At 38.0% G+C, this 17,602-nt stretch overlaps 2 protein-coding genes across 7 annotated transcripts in view; both read left to right on the top strand.

The window, feature by feature from the left end:
* MYH9 (myosin heavy chain 9) overlaps window positions 1-7,038 on the top strand; it is a 72,221-nt gene extending 65,183 nt beyond the window's left edge. For all 3 annotated transcript variants that reach the window (XM_081958737.1, XM_081958736.1, XM_081958738.1), the window contains exons 36-41: window positions 2,278-2,366; window positions 2,599-2,722; window positions 3,291-3,499; window positions 4,423-4,531; window positions 5,306-5,478; window positions 5,625-7,038. In XM_081958737.1, coding sequence (XP_081814863.1) covers window positions 2,278-2,366; window positions 2,599-2,722; window positions 3,291-3,499; window positions 4,423-4,531; window positions 5,306-5,478; window positions 5,625-5,745 — 825 coding nt within the window. In that variant the 3' untranslated portion in view covers window positions 5,746-7,038. The remainder of the gene's footprint in view (window positions 1-2,277; window positions 2,367-2,598; window positions 2,723-3,290; window positions 3,500-4,422; window positions 4,532-5,305; window positions 5,479-5,624) is intronic.
* Window positions 7,039-12,324: 5,286 nt separating this feature from the next.
* RBFOX2 (RNA binding fox-1 homolog 2) overlaps window positions 12,325-17,602 on the top strand; it is a 192,942-nt gene continuing 187,664 nt past the window's right edge. For 2 of the 4 annotated variants that reach the window (XM_081956659.1, XM_081956658.1), the window contains exon 1: window positions 12,325-12,819. In XM_081956659.1, the coding sequence (XP_081812785.1) occupies window positions 12,646-12,819 (174 nt within the window). In that variant the 5' untranslated portion in view covers window positions 12,325-12,645. Of the gene's footprint in view, window positions 12,820-12,922; window positions 12,974-17,602 lie in introns of those variants that run through there. The other 2 variants (XM_081956657.1, XM_081956660.1) reach the window with 2 other exon arrangements.

The following is a 17,602-nucleotide window of genomic DNA, read 5'->3' as shown; positions in this document are numbered from 1 at the left end:
TTAAATATCTCAATTCATTCTTTTTGAAGACGTCATCATATTTGTCACAGTTTTCTCTCCCTCCTCAGTCTGTTCCCTGGTGCTTCTTATGTTTCTTTTGCAATTCAATCCTTATTTATTCTCTCTAAATGACCTAAATACTACAAGTACTTTGTGCTGGTCACTTCAATTTACATTCATTCTGTACATAATTTCAGTGACAGTATTTTGTTGCTTATTTCTTAAGTACCTCATTTCCACTACATTCAGCTTACTCATTTGCTTCAATTCCATTCCAGATAATTTCATTATTTTAAAATCCATTCACTGTGCTGGAGGGTCCTTATTAAGCCGCCTTCATCAACTTCCAACACAATTTTGTTTCCATGAAAATTGCTTTAGATTTTCTTCTCCGCTTTCAACGTTTACTGTCACTTTCTCTTTTTCAGCCCTTTTTCAGCTGTTGTTTTTCCTGTGTAAACATTATATAATGTCGTCCTCTCATTCTGTCATTATATTATAGTGATACTGTAACATAATTTTATGCAGTCTGTTCTAAACAGTATCCACATCCAATTTCCTTAAGGCCATTTTCCATTCATTGAACACTTTATTATATAGGATACATATCTATTTTTTTTCCTATTCCTGCCACTACCAAATAATCATCCATCTCACATTCACAATATGTCCTTATTCTTGTATTCTTCACTAATTTTCTTTCAAAATAATTGAATCAATCATTCATTTGGATTTTTTTTTTTGCCATATGGGTAAATATGAATAGATTTTGGTTTTTGAAGCAGTTAAACACCAATCACATTTTGATTTATTCTAGAGTTCAAATAATTTTTTGTACTTGTCTCATTTCCAACCATCATAAAGCAGATGTCATTCATGTCATCAAGCAGAATAATTTTTCCATTGATCACATTCAATCAGAACACTGCACATTTTCTCACAAAAAAACTGTATCTGATTCTTCCATTATCACCAGTCACTGAGCATAGTATGCAACTATCATTAATGTAGGGATTACTACATTACACACAAACTAAAGAAACTTTGATAACATATTTTCTAACATACATTTTATCCTTTAATTCATAATCCATCTTATACCATCACTTCTGTGTGCGTATCAACACTACTCTGCAAGATCAGACTACCTTCATTCACATTTGTCAAATCCTTCATCTTTATTATTATTTCATCTATTAATCCATTTATTCCTCTTATATTGAAAAACATAATCTTACATGTGGCATGGATCTTCACCAAATTAACCCATACTTTATTGGCTTCCCCTGCTATCATGGTTTATGGTCAAGTAAGGCTTTCATGTTGCCTATTTTAGTAAGATAGGTAAGGTATAGACTTAGTCGTATCTGTGCTTCATTTAGTCAAGGTCAGTACCAGTCAGTTTTGGCATATTTTAGCCAGCATGCCACAAGCACAAACATACCAATTTTTATATCTTGTATGTTCACACTATTTTCTGTAAGCTGGGATGAGGTTATCTTCCAGTCCATCCTATTGTCGGTTAGGAAGTAAATGTAGTTACTTAATGAGTTCATGTATCAATAGATTGATGTTACAGTAGGAATACAGGAGACCTTTGAGCTGTTAAAAATCGTTGTTTTTCCATTTTTTTCTTGATTCTTTCCAGAGATAGATGGGTGGATGGACATACAAATAGATCAGGATAGATATAGATAGACAGATGATAGATAGATAGATAGATAGATAGATAGATAGATAGATAGATAGATGATAGATAGATGATAGATTGATAGATAGATAGATAGATAGATAGATAGATAGATAGATAGATAGATAGATAGAAAGAAAGAAACAAAAACATGTTTTGATTAGTTTGTGATTACATGCCTGGTAGCTTTAGATGCTGTTTTGGCAAGTGATTGCTATTTCAGATAAAAATTCCAAATTATATTAGTAACAGTCACATTTTTCACTGTGATTATAAACACTAGGCTAGTAGTGTAATTTAGTATTAGTAATTTACTAATAAATTACTTTGGTTTCTTAAAAGTTTGCCAATTTATTCTTTATCTACAAACCATTGCATCTTATTCTAAAACCTTTCTGATTATATCTACTGTATATGATGCTACTTGCATCTTTTAATAAATATATATAATAAATATTATACGTAAATGACTATTGGTTATTCTGATATGTAAAAGTATATGATTGTCCGAGTTACAACTAGATTACAATATTTGTTTCATAAAGCTTGATTTTCACGAGTTTGTGTACATCTTACTCTGATTTCAGGAACTTGCAGCTGCTGAACGTGCCAAGCGCCAGGCTCAACAAGAGAGGGATGAGCTGGCTGATGAGATTGCTAACAGTAGTGGCAAAGGGTGAGTAATAGCACTTTTTTCCTTCTTTCTTTCATGAAGCAATAAGGCTGTTCTGGAAAAGATGTTCCATAGTGCCTGTAACTTAAGTGCTGATGGTTAGATATAAAATGTCCTGTTTCTGGAGAGAGAGTGATTAACTCATATCTTTTTGAGAATTGCTTACAGATGATAAATAATTAGGTATGTTTTTCTCCAAAATGTTGTATATGAATATATTCCTTTTCTATCTCAGAGCTCTGGCCTTGGAAGAAAAACGTCGCTTGGAGGCTCGGATAGCTCAGCTTGAAGAAGAATTGGAGGAAGAGCAGAGTAATACAGAGTTGGTGAATGATCGTCTCAAGAAGGCAAATCTTCAGGTATTTGCTTGAGAGGTTTCATTGGTTTGAGTTTAGAATGCTTAACTTGCTGAAACCTGAAATTGTGGCTTTCAAACCATGGTTAATAGCTTAATATATAGTGCAATATCAGCTGATTATGATATATTCAACAAACTATGAGTAAGAAAGACATTGCTTAGATATCAAGCAGTGATAACTTGTGCAGCTTCTGATGAGCATAGCTTAAACCTTAAATATTTACTTTATAAAAATAAAAGAAAATCACGTTATAGATAGATGATAGATAGATGATAGATAGATAGATAGATAGATAGATAGATAGATAGATGATAGATAGATAGATAGATAGATAGATAGATAGATAGATAGATAGATAGATAGATAGATAGATAATATATGTATATAATTTTCTTTATTGGCACTGAACAGGGATTACTTTTCCATATTCTCCTGCCCTGCATCATTTCGACCGAAAAGATAAGATTTTAGTAGAAGTGACAAAAATGGGGAAAGGAGAACCTAAAGGATGTGGAAGAAGATATATTCACATACATGAAGCTAACATACCTCGTACTCTCTTTCCCAGATTGATCAGATAAATACAGATCTGAATGCAGAACGCAGTAATGCCCAGAAAAATGAAAATGCTCGCCAGCAAGCAGAGCGTCAGAATAAGGAACTAAAGGCAAAACTTCAGGAAATGGAGAGTGCTGTGAAATCTAAATACAAGTCTTCTATCACTGCTCTTGAGGCAAAAATAGTACAGCTGGAAGAACAGCTCGACACTGAGACAAAGTAGGTATTGATAATCTACCACATGTTCACCCTCCAGTTGTTGCAGTTTAATGGCCCTGTACATGATTTGTCTTTACCTAGAGGAACAATGGAAGGAGATAGAAACTGGAATTATTGAGAACGATTTACATGGTCAAAATTCAGCAGCCTTTTGCACATACCACCTAAACTTTAGGTGCTAATTATTCTACCCTTCTTCATTAAATCCTGGAAATGAAGTCCTTAGAAAACGATTGAGTGAAAGGCAGGTCAATCAGTGTGACTGCTTACGTCTTTCAAGTTATCTAGAGTACAAAATTAATCTTAGAAGTATATGGAAAATTGTGTATTGGCCCTCAGGGAGTCCAGTTTCTAGCGCCTTCAATTGTTCTATTGTACACTCAACTGTTATGTTTCTCCTGTTTAGTAGTTTTTGGATTATTCTCTTTCAATGGAAGAGAATATTTATAGCTCAAGGTGGAATTGTAACTTTTTTGCATTCTCTGAGCTTGGTTGTTTTCTTGTAGATGGTTCATTACCAAACTAGGTAACATTTTCAGTGCTAGGAGTCAGATTTGCTCTCATTTTATGTACTAGTGGCTTGCCCTGTCAGTGTTGGTGGTGGTGGTTTTGCTGGTTTCTGGATTAGGATATTGTTTACTGTTAGCTTGTTTGCCATCCAGGACAAACATAACTGTTCAGTGTAGTGCAGCAGAGTGCTTGATGAGGGCAAGCACACAGACTATAGAGCTCAGACTATAGAGAACCTTCATAGAGTAACCAAGTGATCTCCCATTTTCTATTTGCTTTGGTCCTAACTGAAACTTCACTTAGATAGTGCAACTTGTTGCAGTGCCAACTTCAAAGCCTCTCAGTCTTTTAACCTTTAGTCTACTTGTGCAGTTTTTAAGCAAACATGCATGACTTATCTGCTTTCTTTAAAGGGAACGCCAGGCTGCCAGCAAGCAGGTCCGACGTACTGAGAAGAAGCTGAAGGATGTTGTTCTACAAGTGGAAGATGAAAGACGCAATGCTGAACAATATAAAGATCAGGTATGTGCATTTTCAAAACCGATGCTTGCTAATCCAAGCTGCAGGACAAAAACATTGCCTACAACTCTACAAAGTTCGACTGTTTAGCAAGTTAAGATGTTAGCAGTATTGCCCTTTATTGATTTCTACAACCTTTTTGCTATGACCAAATAGTCCTGCATTAATACATTTTTGTCAGTCTTGTATATGATTAGGTAATTAGGATGTCTAGTAATGGAACTTCTCAATTTTAGGATTGAGGTATCCTGTTTGCATTGCTTAACTTATAAACCCTGGAATCATAAATCAATCTCCAAGATAAGAACCTAGTGTATCCAAGAGGATACAACTGCATGTATTCTATTAGGATCAAAAAACTTTCTTCAAGTTGTCATTGTGCGATTTTGGCCCAGGTACTAGTATCATGGCGAAACATACCCAAAGAGTACTTACTTTGATACAGATTGCCCTTGTGTAGTAGTGTGAGGTATTAGGGGAAAGGAAGAATTTCCAAAAAAAAATATGAAATTGACTTTGCATAGTCGTGTTCAGGACTATTCTATATTAGAAGTGTGCTACTACTTCAAAAGAAGTACTTATGCCATTTCAGATTGTGAGGCAACTTTGTCAGAATGGAAAAAGACATGACTTAATGATTTGAAGTGTTTTGCTAGGCATCTCTTTTGAGGAATTTGCACTTAGTTTATAGGCTGCATATCAAAGATTCCAAGCCAGGATTGATACCTGCATGTGAATAAACTATGACCCTGATGATTCTTCTTTTTTGCACTACAGGCCGATAAGATAAATGCACGCTTGAAGCAACTTAAGCGTCAGCTGGAAGAGACAGAAGAAGAAGCACAACGAGCCAACGCAGCTCGCAGAAAGCTGCAACGAGAACTGGAGGATGCCACTGAGACCGGTGATGCCATGAACCGGGAGATTACTTCCCTGAAAAACAAACTTAGGTAACGGTTCATTGTTTAGGTTCATTGCTATTCACATGAACTTCCCTTAACGTTTTTACCTTGAGCATGCTAATGTCTGAATGAGTAGATTACCTAAGAATGGAATACCAGTGTTCCCATATAACTTGTGTTACTTTCTCCAATAGACGAGGAGGAGATTTGCCCTTTGTGATGACACGCCGGATTCCCAGGAAGGGACCTGGTGAAGTGTCTGATGAAGAACTGGATGGCAAAGCAGATGGTGGTGATACCAAAACTACTGAATAGAATTGCTTCCAGGTTACCCATTATCAAATGACCTACCCTCCCTTTGTCACAAAGCCCTTCTAAAGTATGCTGGGGAAAGTGGATCATAGTGTTGCAATGTTTCTTGGACTATTTGGAACCATCAGACATTAGTGTCATCTCTCCCAGCATCACACTCTTTTGTATTGAACGCCAAAGAGTCTGTAGTCTGATATGAGACTGGGCACTACAGATGACTATAACATTGATTGTTCTTCCCACAGCTGCCAGTAAATGTTTGTAATTTGGTGGGAAAGAGAGTACTTTTTGTTGCTATAAATCAACTATTTTCTTCTAATAACGAGTTTGTGATAGAGGCAAGGAACCACCCTTTATTCCTCCTCTTTTGTTTGCTTTTGGCAATCATGTTCGGTGACCTCATAGTTTCGACTTCTTCAGTCTGTCCACTTAGCAGTTTAAGGGTCATGTTGAATAGGAAAAGCAAGGATTCCCAGCATGCCTTCCAAACGTCTTTGAAATCATGTAGATCACAAAGTCTCGGGAATGGGTGAAGGAGAAGGAAGCTTCTCTTACAAGAGACTTTATTAATTTGATCCCTCCTTGTAACCAAGACCTAGGCAGTTCTGAAGTGCAATGGTGTCTCAGGCTTTATGTCTAAGATGGAATGAACCAATAGTTAAAGACGAGTCAAGAAAGCATCAAGTTTTCCTAATGTTCTTATTGTAGAACCTGTTTGGGACCAAATATATTTAATGGTAAGAAACAGAACTTATTGGTTTTGAATGGAGTACGGGCAAGGAAGTGCTTCTTTACTATAATGTCCAAGCCTCTAGCTCTATAATCAGGGGATAGGTTTAGTTATTCTGCACAGTGACTAAGAGTATATTAAAGAAGAAAAAAAAAACATTTTAATCTGCACAGATGATATGTTGAAGACCTTGGTATCTCTTGTTTATAAGTAATTAAGAAAATACAGTAAAGGTCTTTATCACTGCCTTTCTATGGGGACTGCAATTATATAGATAGTCTTTACTTTTCTACACCAATACACTGGTTGCTGGATTTATCTGTATACTTAACCATATTGTATATGCTGCATTTAAACTTCTAAGTAAATGACAAATTAAAATAAGAATATCCTATACTGTATGGTTATTGCTCTCACTGCAGGAACCTCCTATCCCTATTGCTGTCACCAAACCAGATTTGCAAGCCTTTTTTTTATATAATAAGTGCCTTAGCATGTGTCTCCACTACAGTCAGTAATGGATTGCCTGTGCTCCTCTAACAATAAAGATTATCCATGTACTACCATCTGCTGTGTGTAACTTCTCTACCCTGGGTTGGAATACAGTGAAAGTGAGAGGAGCTGCCACAATGGAGCAAATTACGTGCCTCTGTTTTGCACTAAACAGGATGCAGACAAGTCGATATTGCTAGATTGATAAGAACCTCCTTGCTGTGAAGGGTTTCTGATGAAAGACTAGGGTTTCTCACAAACAGCACATAAGATAAGGATAGTGGGGAATGGGTGTTTGGATATAAAATAATCCAGCATGATTATGGTGGCTGCGTCCTTTTGCATTAAAATACACACATACACACATATACTCCTAGAGTTCTTGCAGAATCCCAGCTATAAATAAAGGAGGCCAGTACTGGATATGTATCTGTTATCTGCGACTAACAGCTATATATAAATCACACATTCAACTATGCACTTAAATGTTTTATTATATAAAATGGAATTATCTGAGGCAAACAATGACTTCTTTGCATGCAACACTGGGAATTTTCTTTCTGGCTTGTTGAACAACTGACTCTATTCTGCTTTCCGTAAGTCATAATGGATATGTTATATTTCGTTAATTCAAAACTCAACAAACTTCATTAAACTTTAGCATTATGTGTTATTCGGTAATAAGATCTGAACACGAAACTCTGTGCTAGATAATGGAAAGTTTTCAATAAAGTAAATGTCCTTATGCTTCCCTAGCAAATAATTGGACACCCCCCAAACCCCCCCCCCCAAACCTTGGATATTCTTATAGTGCATAATGCTGCTGTTTTGCAAAATCCATCAGCCAAGAACTGTAAGACCTGTAAGTACATACAGGCAATCTTGATTTACTATCACAGTTGGGACTGGAATTTCCAGTGTAAATCTATGTGGCCATCAAGTGAGACTTCACATGACTGGACCCAATTTAATGACCATTTTACCACTGCCGCTAAGCAAATCACATGGTTGTTAAATGAATCACATGACTGTTAAAGAACAGTTATGTGAATCCAGCTTCCTGTTGACTTTGCTCATCAAAAGCCAGCTAGGAAGGTTGCAAATCACACTGCAATTGTTGCAGATGTGAGCGGGTTGACTAACACCTGAATTGTGATCACATGACCATGTAGGGTAGTGTAGTAATTTTGAGGATGGGTCATAATTTACTTTTTCAGAGGTTGTCATAACTTTGAACCATTGTTAAACAAAAGGTTATGGTTACAGACTACTAGTAGTCCATTTCAATATATCTATAGGAAATGGTCATTTGATTCCTTTGGAAAGGTGGCACAGTTTGTTTCTATTTTCTAACTGCTAAACTAGTACTGATAAATAGCAGAAATGAAATAATCCACTTAAACTGAAAACCTATTTTACGGTATAAAATAGGAGAAAGATCAATAATATTTCAGAGCTTGATTTTATTTGATATATTTTAGTTAACAAATAGTAATGTGATGAAAATCAACATGGCATAAATACAGAATACAGACATTTCTTTTAAAGAATAAACAATCTTTGGTAGTCTAGATATTGAACTATAATTTTCAGAAACCCTAAGTAACACAATGGGAAGCATATCACTATGATACAAATTTAATTTATTGGTCAATTCCTCATCATCCTATTAGAGTAACAGTTATAATGATTAAGGATACCTTTTAAAATAATGAAAAGGATGAATTTGAAAATAAAGTGCAGCACTTTAAATTAGTTAGTACCTTACTTTAGATGTTTATATTCCTTTTTGAGATGAGTGTAGAACAATTCAGAAAACAAATAACTTTAAATAAAAGCCTAATAAAAACAGCTCCTAAACTATGTTCTGCAATCAAGTTAAATTCCAACATTATTTTAAAAAGAAAAAGCAACATGCTAAGTAGATCACGTATATTAAGTAATGAGTCTCTTCCAAAGGGTATGTTTATAATAATTTTTACGACCTGAAGAAACATAACATAGTGATATCCAGGGGCAGAGATAGTAGTAAGGCTCAAGACCAAAACTGAAAGGATTGATTGATGTTAGACGCAAGGGATAAAATTCAAGGATTAGGCTCAGCCCTCCAAAGGGAAATTTAGTCACCCAGAGATCCTTTCTAGAGCTCAACTGGCTGAACAGTATTTCAACATTACTTTTCTTCAATTCTATGAAGATACAACTGAGATTATGCACTGCATCTTATGGTGAGACATGGAGTTTGATTAGGAGTTGCAAGATATAATGCAACATAAACTTACTGGCTGATACATACAGCATGCCAGGCTAAAACATGGTTGGTAGTTTCTGATACCGCTGGAAACAGAATGGGAATGGGGAGGAAAATAATTCAAAAAGTGCTGAGAGAAAGAATGTCTTACTCAGTTTTTTAGAAAACCCCTGCCTACATAAACGTGTAGATTTCCAAGATTATACTTGTGTTTTATAGAGATCAAAAACAAGACCCCCACCCCCAAGTCTTAGAAAGACTAATTGAGAAAACTTCAAATATATGACGAATGTTTTTATATTATCATCGAATATATTCAGTAGAGAGATTCAAACCATTGTTGGAGAGTTGGGAAACAAGCTGTAAGGAAAGGCATTTGCTGCACTTATTTACTGTTAGTCATTTCACAGTAATAACCGTTAGGCAACATACATTAAAAACAAAAAAAACAAAGTCACTACTTCCAAAATATACAAATACCATAAATGTAAATAGAATTCAGAACCAAAAATTGGATAATTTATTTATCAACCTTTGTTTTGGGCTGAACTAAAAATAAAATGAAGCGTCTGAAAAATGAAGCTAAGACTAAACTAAGTTGTCTTTTGCATCACTATCTGTAAAACAGACGACTTTTATAAAACAGATCAGTTTCCTTCCAAAATTTAAAATAAAAATAAATTTACAACAATTTCCATCTTCAACCATCATTGGTTGGGGCCTTAAATTTTATATCAAGAAGTCCACTGATAATTAAGGAGATGGAAACAGGCAGCTCAGTTATGTGTCAGCTATCGGATGTCGTCCCTTTTGACCACACAGAAACAAAATCCCAACATTATGAGGACCAGTGAACAGTTTACCAACAAAACTAAATATGGCTGCCAAAGATAGAAAATTTGAAGCAAAACTATATATTGGGTTGCATTATTTATTCATGCATCAAATATGTTTCAAAACTGACTTCAACTACACAGGAATGGTTTTCAACTGTACAGAAAATGATGATAGAAAAGTGACAATAATTTTTTTTCCCAAGTGTTCTGGGAACTCTAGTGTTTCTCAACATTGGCCACTTGAAAATGTGTGGCCTTTAACTCCCAGAATTCTCCAGGCAACATGGCTAACTGGAAGGAGGAGTTGAAATCCTCACATCTTCAAATGGCCAATAGTGAGAAACACTATTCTAAATATACAAGCTGGGATTGGATTTCACTTTTTCCCCCAGTTACATGTTTCTTTACCGGCAAACTTTCTATTTACCAGACCTCTAGATCGGAAAAACTTTCCCCACAGGGATTGAGTTGTGTCATGAACTTCTACTGTCTGATTTGTGACATAGGAAGGCAACGTTATCACACCTACTTTCTGGTCGTCTCAACTCACTAGGCAATGTTTCTCAACTTTGGCAGCTTAAGATACAGACTTTGAAAGTCCCAGCCACCATGCCAGATATGGAATTCTGGAAATTGAAGTCCCTATCTTAAAAGTTGCCAAAGTTTTACTTACTGTTGTCAAATATATTTTTATACATCTTTTCAATCAAGTTTAACAATGGTTGAAAATGCAGAATTTTCAGCACACCAATAGTATCTACCATATTGTCCCAACATCTAACTTCTGCTTATGGTCAAATGGTAAAGCATAGTAATGATCTCCCTAAAAGTCTTATCAAATTTAGGAAGATTTTGGCACCCGCCGATCATCGGATTACCTTTTCAACCTTTATATTTCTAATACAAAAACTTCAGGAGGGCTTGACCACGGAGAAAGACAGAGGGTACGTAAGTGTGTACACACATATAAATAAATAAATAATTAAAAGTGCCTTCCAATACTCGGAAAATGCAATATTTTTTCTAAAAAAAAGCTTTATTCATAAGCATTTTTGCATACGACGTATTGTCGGGGTGTACCATTTACAAAAAAAAAAAAAAAAAAGACCAGAGAAAAAAATAACACATAAATTAATAAAGAGTAACAATAATAACACATGTACTAATGACAACAATGATGCTCTAGCCAAGTAATTCTAACTTGTTTCTTTTTACATTGGGTTATTTACGTCTTTGTTATTTGTAATGATTGTTGCTATTAACCATCACTATTTTTAATACAAACATTCATAGTCTCTCTAATTTCTACCTCTTGTCTCTAACCACTCATAAAATCTATTCCGAATCAAATAATATTCTTTATCTTTTATTTTTAATGTTAGTGTGTCCATTTCAGCACAGTCCAACATTTTTCGAATTACGCCAGAGGTCTTCAAACTTGGCAACTTTAAGATTTGTGACTTCAACTCCCAGAATTCTCCATCTGGCTGGAGAATTCTGGGAGTTGAAGTCCACAAGTCTTAAAGTTGCCAACTTTGGGGACCCCTGCATTACACCTTCATCTGGTGGGGTGATCTCACTTTTCCAGTATTTTGCAAGCATGATCCTTGCGGAAAATGCCACCCTTAAACCATGCTATCTCCAAATTAAATCCCACAAACTTCGCGGTAAGCTTGCGGCTTTAGTGTTTGAAGTATTTATAGTCGCAAATTGGAACCGCGGGAATCCTCTCCCCTTTTAGGGGGAGGAAAAAAAAGGGAGGGAGAGATTACAAATGTTTGCCGTATGGCGCTGGCAGCGAAGAAACTGACCTAAGGAATGCGACTGTTTGCCTCCTTTCCTGTCTCCACTCGAAGAAACCGCGCTAAACAGTCGCATTCCTTAGGTCAGTTTCAAAACATCTATCAAATTAGAGGCCCAACGATCTTCCCTCATCTTGCATCGCCCTAGCTGGGAGAAAAAAAAAACACCGCCCTGAGCGCCTGGCTTCCTCTGCCGCCGCCCGACAAAAATCAGCCACCTCCGGCCTTCCTCTCCTCACAAAGCGCCAGCCGAGCCGCCCTTCCCGGCGAAGATATCAAGTACTGGCGGTAGCTCCGCCCTTCGCCCCGCCCCTCTTCGCCATTGACGAAGATTGCCGAACGGGGAGGAAGGAGGGGGGATCATAGGGAGCCGTAACTCCTCTTCGGCCTTTCCGAAGACAACCGAAGGGCTTCGGCTTCTCTTCCTCCCTTCCTCCCTCCCTCCATCCCACCCCCCCCTCCACGTCTCTGGCGGCGATTGCTCTTGCTGGGGCCGCCGCGATCTCCTCCGGGGCTTTCGGCGCTGCTCGGCGGGCCCGCGTCCGAGGTGCCTTGCGGCGGGGGCTTCCTGCCGGGGCCGTCTGCTGGCAGGGCTCCCTTCGGGCGGGGGTTGAGGCGTTTCCAGCCGTGCTCCCGGGGGTCCTGGCTGGACCCGCCGCACTGGGCCTGAGAGCCGCGGCGGAGAGCGCGCGATCGGTGGTCGGCTTGTGGGGACTGCGAAGCAGCGGCGGCGGCGGCGGTGACTGCAGCGGCTCCCCCTAGGGGAAGCGGGGCGGCCGGGGTTCGGCTCGGATGGCGGAGAGCATCCAGCACCAGCAGCTCGTGCCCGGCGTCGGCGTCGCAACCCCTCGAGGGGTCAAGCGGGAGTCCGAACTGGAGCAGCCGATGCTCGGCGGGGACGGAGCCGAGAGCGCCCAAAGCAAGAGACTGCGGACGGAGGCGGAGGCGGACGGAGGCGGCATGCAGGTTAGCATCGGCGGCGGTTCCTCCACCTTGGACGGTCGTCCCCGTCCCCCCCCCGTGGCCGTAAAAGGCGCGCTTCCCTCTCGCCCACGTTCACGCGAAGCGCTGGTGGGCAGGATGCTCGTCCCGTTGAGACTGACCCGCTTTGATGTCGTGGGTGGGTGGGCAGGCAGGCAGGCAGGCAGGCATTCGCCAGTAGATGCCCAGGAGCCCCCCTTGATCTTGGTCTTGCAGGAGGAGAGCTAAACACCCCACGGCCTCCCTCGGGTCCAAGAGGAATCACGAACCGTACAGAGCAGCGCCCTGGCTGGGACCCGAGTGGCAGTGGACGTAGCGGTTGTCACAGCAGTTGCACACGTAGAGAGACCCGTGTTTTGTTACACGGCCACGTGCTGGGAAGCCTCATCCATTATGGAATTTTCGAAGGGCTAATCGGAATGAGGGAGCCTGGCGTGGAATGAGCACAAGATGGTTTATGTGGTTGCCTTATAGTTGACAAGGGATTAGACTTCTTCGGAGTGGGTAACCTGAAGATGTGTCGATTTGTAGCTTCCAACACCTCCAGTGAAGGTAGATTGTAGTCCAGGACATAGTAAGGATACTTCTTTGAAGGTAGCTCACCTAGAGTAATATAGATTTCTTTTATTGGCCAAGTGTGATTGGGACACACAAGGAATTTATCTTTGGTGCATAGGCTCTCAGTGTACATAAAAAGACAAGATACATTCGTCAAGAATCATAAGGTACAGCACTTAATGATAGTCATAGGGTACAAATAAGCAGTCAAATCATACTAGGAAAGAATCAATATAAATTGTAAGGATACAAGGAACAAAGTTACAGTCATAACTCATAAGTGGGAGGAGATGGGTGATAGGAACGATGAGAAGATGAATAGTAATGCAGACTTAGTGAATAGTTTGACAGTGTTGTTGATATTCTGATCTTTAAGAAAGTTTTTTAGGTCTCTCATGCCTGGGTTGTTTAGTTTTGGAAGAATTGTAGCCAGTGTTTTAGGAAGCCTCTTTAATCTTGTTAGTTTCTGTCTAAGACTGCAGCTAGATAATACTCATCTGGGTGCAAGGATGTAATCTTACTTTTCTGGAAGTATCCCTCACGCCCTGAAGGACTTATTTTTGTAACATTGAACCTTGAATAACTTATTTTTGAATGGACATTCCGAGGATTGTCTTTCAAATGGAATTACTTTGAATTTATAAAGCTTTATGTGAGTCATTAAGCAGGTGAAGCTGTGGTTTCTTTGAAAAAATAAGTGTTTGTTCATAATAAAGATAGCATATAGAGTTCATTCACATTATATGTTGGCCAACTCATCTGGCCAAAGAGCAATGACATTTCCTACCGAAAGTAAAAACAGATGTGCACCAATTTAAAAAAAAAGAGCAGCCAAAATCCTTTTGGCGCATGAGTTATACAGCATTTACCACCTCCCTTTTTCTAAAGATTTATTTTATCCTCACGTTATATGAAAAGTTCCAGAAGTTTCAAAAGGGTACATGTTATTTTGTAATCTGGAATTGACCTGATAGGGCTGTTGCCTCAATATGGATTTTGGATTCAGTATTTCTATTCAGTTATCCCCCAGTTTGCCATAAGAATGGCAACCTCAAGCAGAGCAAAGATTTTCTGTGCAAAAGAATCCCGATATATTTTAATATACAATTATGTTTCGAATTACATGTGGCCTTTGTTGCTTTTTGACATACAGGTCTGGGTCCATATTTATTTGTGAAACTTTTATGCCACAGATCTCATTGATAAGCAACTCTGGGCAGCTTACAACATGATTAAAAATTAAAAAAAGTACTACAAGCAATTAAATTATAAGAATTAAATAGTGCTCTGACTAAATATTCCTGTTAGCTTTAGAAATTTTTATGTCTGCTTACTATAGTTGCTAGCTTGAAACATGTGGCTTGGGTGAAAATGATAGGCAAAGCTACTTAGTTACGAGGACCATAGTAGAGGGATTTGTAGAATAGGACATGAGGTCTCATAAGGAAACTGATTCTAGGATAAGTGTTCTTTGACGAGCCTTATTCAAGATTCTGCACTTGTTTTTTTTAAAAAAACAGAATTGAAATAAAATTAATAATAATCAACTGTATATAGCTGCATGCTTCAAGTGGATTTTCCCATTTCTTCTTATGGAAACAGAGTTAAAGATTGATAGCATTCTTTGGCTACTACCATCTACAGATGTTACAATAGTGTGAAAGAGGGTATGGTTCACACCTACCATATTACAGATTGCGAGTAATAAACATGGCAGAGGAACCAGAAAATTAACCAGAAATTATAGAAAGGATATAGTTTTGGGATGAACTTTAGAATTTAGCTACCTATTGCATCACTTTCATGCAGATGATCCTGGTTGAGAGAACCAATGTGATGTAGTGGTGATGCTGTTGGAATGGCATTGAGAAAACCTAGATTGTAGTCCGTCCTCAGGAATCAGATTCATTCTCTCTCAGCCCAATCTGTTTCACAAGGTTATTGTGGGGAAAAATAGAAAGAAGGAATGCTATCTATGCTGCCTTGAGCTTCTGAATAAAATGCTGCACGTAAATTACAAATTAATTTTGTTTTCCAATAGTTTCTCATTTAAAAGATTCTGGTTTAATTAGGAAACAAAGGATTTTGAGGTGAGGATGAAAGAAGTACTTTGAAATGGTTTGGTCATATAGAAAGAATGTGTTCAAGTTGTAGAACAATATATGAATAAGTTGAAAGGAAAAGGAAGAGTGAGAATATTATAGTTAAATGTAATTGATTATTTTTTTTAAAAAAGTGAGAAGTTTAAATAATAGACGATCGATCTATGAATTGGTGTATGTCAGGGGTCAGCAACCTGTGTCTCTAGAGCCGCATGTGGCTCTGGAGCCACATGTGGCTCTTTCATCCCTCTGCTGTGACTCCCTGTTGCCGGTTGACTCAGCATAGGGCTCTTCCTTAGGACAGGTAGAGGAAAAAGAACACCACACTAGGAGATTCTATGGTGGGGGCAGCTGGACTTCCAGTCGACAGGGGAAAAAGGATGCCTCGTTAAGAGACACAATGGTGGCGGAATCGGATTTCCGGTCGGCTCCAGAATTGAAAGGGGGGGCGGGCTTCCGGTTAGCACCTTTGTGGCTCTTTGAATGTTTAAGGTTACCAACCCCTGGTGTATGCATGATGGAAGCAAGGCTGGTTAGCCTGGTTAGAATGATATGGGGAAATATATTTACATGAAAAACTTTAGATCGTATTGTATGTTTCACTGAATTCGAAAATGAATATTTTAGCAAAGGTTTTTCTTGGTCTTCAAACTAAAGCTGAAAAGAGTTTGGATGTTTTGGTAGACAGCAATCTGAAACATGCTACCAAATTAACATTAAGTTACTTACAACAGCGGCCCCAATCTTTTGGGGTACCAGGGACCGGTACCATGGAGAGAGTTTTCACGTGCTACTTGCATCCCATGGATGAGGCTTTGCTTGTTTGCGGGGCCTGGTGCCAGTCCATGAACTGGAGGTTGGGGACCTCTGACCTACAAGAAAGAGGAAAACGTTTTGGAATGGCCTTTTTGAGGTCCTGGTGGAATACTGTTGAAAATCTGTGGGGAGATCTCAAACATGCAGTGCCTGCAAGAATCCTGATTATTTCTAAGCTAGAAAATTTTTATAAGGAATAATGAGGAACAATTCTTAAAGCAGAAACAAAAAAAATTATCACTCTAAAGGAAAAAAAAAACTATTACTTCTGCCAAAGGAAACATTTCAAAACACCTACTACATTCATTCTTTTCTAATTTTGAATCTCCATATAATTTCACATATAATAAGTAGATATTTCATGCAGAAGTTGTATCAGATTTTATTCACTCTAGAGATTTATTGAAACATACAACTTGATTTGGGGGTATATGAATTTTTGCACTTTGACTTGATCTAAATCTTTCTTTCCTTTTGTTTTATCTCCTGTCTATTTTCTTTTGTTTACTACTGTTTAGTTTTTTGTGCATTTTGCATAACATATCCTGAAGGGAATTGTATAATGGCTGTTACGTAGTATTTGAAAATGTCAGAATTTTTGTATGTTTTAGTAACACCTGAACTTATGAAACAGAAGTTTGCACCATCTTTGATAGTTTTAACTGTTTGAAGAGCAAATGAGTTGCTTATACTTCATTATGAACTACAAAGCTAGTATGCTGTATGGTCAGAAAAAATGCCTAAAACAAAACTATATTTAACAGAAATATAATATGTTTGATAGCTTTCTTTAGACAAGTAAGTAGATGGCGTTGGTACTCATTCTATTGCTGACACAGTAGTACTACAATACAGTAGTACTGCTTTTTGAATATTTGCATATTTCTGCATACTTTTAAAAATGTTTTAGATATTAAGGTTTGCTGACCTTGTAGATTTAATAAAATATAAAGCTTGTTTTGTTAATATAGTTCCTGATGTAAAAACAAAAAGTGAATTGAAAGAAAAATTGAAGAAGAAAAAATCTAATCAGAATCTAGATTCACTGTAGTTCTTTATACATACAATACTTAGTTGACAGATGTCCCTTGAGAAGTATTTGCTAGAACAGAAATTATGGTGTGATCTTCTGACACACCATTTATGTATATGCTATTAAAACTCTCATGTCTGTTCATAATTGGTGAAATGATACATCATAGGGCAACAATTTTTGAATCAACATACCTCACATAGGATAACTTACTTCCAAAATCCAGGATCCATTACTCCTGTGGGAATGAAATTTTGGA

Source organism: Natrix helvetica, assembly GCF_964273705.1.
Source record: "Natrix helvetica genome assembly, chromosome: 6".
NCBI classification, from domain to species: Eukaryota; Metazoa; Chordata; class Lepidosauria; order Squamata; family Natricidae; genus Natrix; species Natrix helvetica.
The sequence above is the reverse complement of the archived record's forward strand: the minus strand, read 5'-3'. Positions and strand labels throughout refer to the sequence as shown.